This window comes from Salvelinus sp. IW2-2015, linkage group LG23, assembly GCF_002910315.2.
Source record: "Salvelinus sp. IW2-2015 linkage group LG23, ASM291031v2, whole genome shotgun sequence".
Classification (NCBI taxonomy): domain Eukaryota; kingdom Metazoa; phylum Chordata; class Actinopteri; order Salmoniformes; family Salmonidae; genus Salvelinus; species Salvelinus sp. IW2-2015.
The window spans coordinates 35,375,546-35,381,057 of record NC_036863.1 but is presented as its reverse complement, the minus strand read 5'-3'; the positions used below and the strand labels follow the sequence as shown (position 1 = coordinate 35,381,057).

General features: G+C 42.2%; 1 protein-coding gene across 1 annotated transcript; it reads right to left on the bottom strand.

The window, feature by feature from the left end:
- Positions 1 to 518: 518 nt before the first annotated feature.
- On the bottom strand, positions 519 to 5,270 carry LOC111950392 (eukaryotic peptide chain release factor subunit 1). Its single transcript, XM_023967936.2, has 11 exons — positions 5,138 to 5,270; positions 4,653 to 4,763; positions 3,330 to 3,505; positions 3,052 to 3,191; positions 2,645 to 2,783; positions 2,356 to 2,546; positions 2,099 to 2,228; positions 1,787 to 1,969; positions 1,605 to 1,669; positions 1,241 to 1,388; positions 519 to 1,096 (listed from the first exon to the last, which is right to left on the bottom strand). The coding sequence occupies exons 2-11, from the start codon at positions 4,736 to 4,738 to the stop codon at positions 1,014 to 1,016; spliced, it is 1,341 nt and encodes a 446-aa protein (XP_023823704.1). The 5' UTR covers positions 4,739 to 4,763; positions 5,138 to 5,270; the 3' UTR covers positions 519 to 1,013.
- Positions 5,271 to 5,512: the final 242 nt, after the last annotated feature.

Here is a 5,512-nt window from a genome sequence, read left to right as displayed (position 1 = left end):
AGAACTCATACTGCACACCATATGGTAACTGTCCCCTGGGCCATCATAATCACACTCTTCAACTGGTCGTTCAGTATTGAACACGACCCAGTAACATGCCTGGAAGACAAGACATACAAAACTGCCTGGCAACAAGCACACTYGCTCTCATTGTCTGAATTGCACAGTGACAAACTGACCTATCAATCACAGTAAACATTGGACACAAATGTCTCTGTGTAACAGGGGGGGGGGGGTGAAAGTATGAATGGTCACAACACTGAGGGCATGGTTCATTATGCTTAATAGAGTGGTGTGTGTACAAGGCAATATAAAAGCAGACGTATAAACCTAAATCTCAGCTCTGGGAACTCTGTATGAGTCATAAAGGTCAAGGGTCCTCTAAATGAAAAAACATACAAGAAAACAGTACGGGCRCAGAGTACAGCACCTGTGACAGTGAATAAATTACCAGGGGGGAGCTGGGACAAAATAAAGCAGGTGCTGAAATAAAGATAGGATGAGACGGGAGGCAGGGACAGGGTATGGGATAGTAAAGCAGCTCCAATTTAATCATTATTTCCTTGCCCTCTACATAAATTTGATTTAAAAAAGGAAAACAAAATAATCAGAATCAAAATCTCAAAACACAACAGCAGCAGGTACCAGTAAAAATGTTAAAAAATAAAGGGAAATTGAGTTGGAAGGTGGGGAGTGATGACAAAAATAGATTTGTATAACCTATCAGTGTGGCCTAGAGAAGGCCAAGCAGGCAGGAGGAGTGTGGCCTTGCTGTCAGTCACTTTGAATCAGTCATTAATGTAGAGTGGAGGAACAAACCAAGACGAGCTCCATCCAACCAGGTGATGAGTCACTGCTTCAAGTCAGGGAAACGTTGATATACGGCATCACATCCATGTCTTTTATTTGAAGGTCTGGGTCTCCCTCCTGACTACTTGCTTTCCTTCCACCAGTATCTCGGTCAAATCAGGGAAAGCCTTTCAAWTGATTAATTTCTTGTCAGTCTCAACTACCTAGTAGTCATCCAAATCAAATAACTCATCGTCTTCTCCTTGGTACTCTATGGCCTGGAAATCCACCCTGTACCGCAAGATCCCTGTGGAGGTGAAGTAAAGGAAGAATCATAGTCTTAGGTAACTCTGCAGAGGTGCATTACAGTGACAATATTTGTTTATGTATTCACATGACCCCAGAATAATAGTAAAAGCCTTTAGTTATGAATGTATAATCAAACTCTTACCACCAATTCCACCAAAGCCCTTGACAAACTGGGATCCTTCTTGGCTCTTGTCAGTGACAATCTCCAGACAGGCTCCAAACTTCTTATAGCTGTTGGCGAACCATTCAAGTAACGGCATGCTCTCGATCAGCTCATGCTCCTGCCCAGTCTGTAGAAATACACCCACACCCAAAAAAAGTAGATCAGGGAAAACTGAGATCCTTTTATGAGAATTCTCCTTATAAAAGTGGTGGATGCAAACACAGGAAGTAGACATAGGTGAAATTAAGAGACAAAATAACATCACATTTTAAAAAGAGCCTCTAGAACCACAACATAACTTCCTTCATACACTTGTGTAGGTTGTGGAAAGAACTTCACTGACCTCTTTGTCTGTGAAGTGAGACTTGTCTTTCTCCTGCTCTGGTGTCAAATACAACGTTTTCTCATCTGGATCAGTGGAAGAGGTTGAACAGAACAGACATAGGGCAAGGAATAGAGAGATGTGTTAAGACCAGAATCCCTCAACTGAATGCATTTTYTATAGGGCGCACATTATTTACATACCTGTACCCTTCTCCACCATAGCAAGTCCCTCTGCTCCATGGCATCGTAGGATGTATCTCATGGTATCCAGATTCTCGTAGACAATCAGAATCTCAACAGCACCCATTTCCAGGGCTTTCAGTGTGTCTTCCACCCCAAAGCAGTACTTRCCTGTATCCTGGCTGATCTCATCAAAGTATCGTCCTGGGAGAAGAGGTCCTCTATATTATCAATATGACAACAGGATGGATCATGTCCATGCCAGAGAGACACTCATGATAGATATCGGAGTAGACATTCACACAAATGAACAAATCAGCTGTATCCAAGTACCTATAAGTTTCTTCTCCTGAATGAATTTGACATTGGAAAGCACTTCTGCGGACAGCTCAATGGCCTGGTTGAACCCATTCTCCCCACCATATGATATGTCAACCAGCTTCAGGATCTTTGCTTGTAGCCTCTGCATGGACATGAGTCAGCAATTCATCAGTCAACAAACAGATCACATATCAGACGTATAATGCTACAATGTCAATGCTGACAATGGCACCAGAAAACCRTGGAATGCTGTGTCTGGAGATACTGACCGGGTCAAACATATCTGACTGGCTGAGCTCCGTCTTGAAGTCAGCTGAACCAGCCAAGACCATGCCTGCTACGTTGACCTTGTCGTTGGAAACAAAAAGCGTGACTGCCGTCTCCGCCACCTTTCGGACGTAGTTGTGTCTCTTCTCCATCCTCAAACGAGCAAAACGCAAGGCAGACTGCCCTCCTCTGCCTGAAAGAGGACTGTTTGTTATACATGGTTGTGTGTGSACAGGCTGGCTGTAATTCTGTTCATTAGTGTATGTTGCATGTGAATGTAGGGTTTTTAACCGTGCTTCTTGGGTAGGTCCACGGTGAACTTGTGCAGCACCTCCCTGGTGTTGCCCTGCAGGGTTCCGAAGAGGGCGCCACTTCCATCAATCACAATGAAACCAAACTTGCTGTCATCTGACAGCAAGGCTGTAAGAGCCTAAGAGACAGAAAATACATTAGGTAAGATGTAATTTCTCATCTAAATAGAAAGGTGGTCAATATTGACTCTCAGCTGTGCATAACTTCAGGCTACACACACACAACACCAACTTGTTTCACCAAAACAGGCAACACAGATTTTTTAATATCAGAAGATGCCATTTTGTGCAATCCAAAACTCCTTATTTCCTAGTTAGTCACAATAAGCCAATAAGAAAAATAGTAAGGTGGGAATATAATGAACCCAGAGTGTTGAACAACCTTACCTCTGTGTGGAACTTGTTGTCACAGAGATACAGAGAAGTGTTGATGGGTTTAAAAGGCTCAAAGTCAATATTGACTTTTTTCTCTTTGCCCTCGTCAGTCACAATGGTGCCACAGTATACAACCAAGCCATTGGGAGGCACTGCAGGGTAAAAAAAAATAAGTTAGCTCTCAGAAATCAATTGATTGAAATAAGAAATGCCCGTAACCAAGCCAGGACCACCCCAAATTACTTCATACAGAAAGAGAGGGTTTCACTACTGACTTCACACATACACACCTTTATTGTAGAGTTTGAGTCTCTGCTGTACAGAGGTGATGGCTCCGAGCACAGACAGCCTGTTGACTCTGCTTTTAATATTGGATGCAGTGCCAAACTCATCAGCCAACATCTTGGCCACTCTGGAGATCTGATCCTTTGGAGGGATGATCAAGGAGATCATACTCGTACCATTCCTGAGAGGAGATCAATTGCATTAAACCCACGTTAAAACACATCCTTTGCGTAGAAAATAAGTTGCACAGTAACTCAAGCGAAATTATGTTGGCAAGCTATTTATTGAAACAACTTTGTAAAAACAAGAACCACAAATTATGGATAGCTAAACCTGTCCTACAGATGTGTCCTGTTTACCTAAGCAAGCCAGGCCTTTTCATACACGTATAGTATTAAACCGGTTGTCAGATGAGGACATTACTACAGTAGTGGTCTTCATATTGCCACATTTTTGTTTTGACCATCATGTTGACAGGTGTGGGCCACAAGTTTGCTGCTGCCCCTAGTCAAGGGGGTGAAGGTCACAGTAGTTTGTTCACAGAGTGAACTCATAAAAAACAACTTGACCCACTGCACTATATAGACAACCACTTGGGAGAGTGCTCATTATACAGGACAGGTGTGGAACATAGATAAGTTAAGGTCAATGAAAGGCATAAGAATTGCTTCACCTTTTGATCTAAAATCAACTACATCAGCTATTCCGGCTGACAGGTCTATTGCCAGCCAGTCAAGGTGTGATGTGGCACTGACAGTTTTAACTTAGTGAAAACTGCCATGAAATTACCATTTAAAGCAGAACACTTGTCCAGTGTCAAACAATTTGAATGTAAAGATCACCTAGATATGGTTGGGCATCAGCTGTGTTGGCTATACTAAAACAATGTGTAGGTTTAGATAGTCAGATAACTGATAATACTAGTAGGCTAACTAGCTGTGAATTTCAGATACTAGTATTGTCAGCTAGCTGTGAATGTATAGAAGCCCTTGAAGTTACAAAACTAATAGCTGCCTAGCTAACGTTAGCTGTGGTAACATTAGCTAGCTACATGACTACTCAAACTTTCGAAACATAGATCAATGKCACCGACATGTGACTTAGCTTGTCAGCTAGCCAACTAGCTAGCTATGCGTTCAAATAAATATTCAAACTAACACCACTTGCTAGTTAGTAAGCTAGCTAAAACGTATACTAAAATAATTGTTAGCTAMCTCATATATGGGCCTGGTACCATTAACTTCCAGTTAGTGGCTCAATATGATGAAGAAAGTCACTGACAAAACCATGCATTTGCCATGTCTRCCACTTGTCATGTCCACACGTACCCCCGAGCAGCTTCCAGACTTTTGATCAACTTCTTTATCTTCCATATCTCCACGTTCCTGTCTGCTGCGTTGGGGTCGTCCGCCATTTTTTCCGCGGTGTCTATTTAGGACCTAGTGTGAGGGTATGTAGTAACGTTAGCAGCAGCATCAAACTATGGACGGCGATATCAAGTTAACAACACAGACGGTTTGTTGTACACCTCAATAAAAATYTAGCAACATTAAATTGATATATTATACTATTTCCCCAACACACCAGCAAGGACGATAATATTTGCCCAGCTGATCTTGTCAGCAACCGGGTAAGAGTAGCTACCGGTCTCGGCTAGGAAATGCCCTGGCTTTTAAATCCTGCCCAGGCCCTAGAGTCCACCCCACTAACTCAAGTATTGCGGAATGTCAACCTTATTAGAAACATAATTATGCATATGGATCAAACGCCAATTACTAACAATTATCGCTCAAAAACATGCAATGTTACTTGCCCCAAGTGCCGTTCTGTCAGCACGTTATCTCTCAAATTACACCTATTTAATTTGTCGTCAACCCTGACGTTGTTGAGCTCGAGCTCTACTCAAGCCGGTTTGTTGCTACGCATGGTGCGATGGGGCCTCGTTATGTTGGTGTCGTCACTAGTTACCAKAGCCACAAATTCATAATTATGGTAAACCCTAGGTCGAAAATATATTGTCATCTTCAATTTAGGCTTAACCACCGCCCATTTCGACAATGTATTATTTTACAATCTGATTTTAAACCTAACCTTAACTCTGACCACAGTGCTAACCTTATGCCAAATTTTGAATTAAGACCAAAAAAGCGATGTTTTGTTTTCACGATTTTTTACGACATAGCTGTGG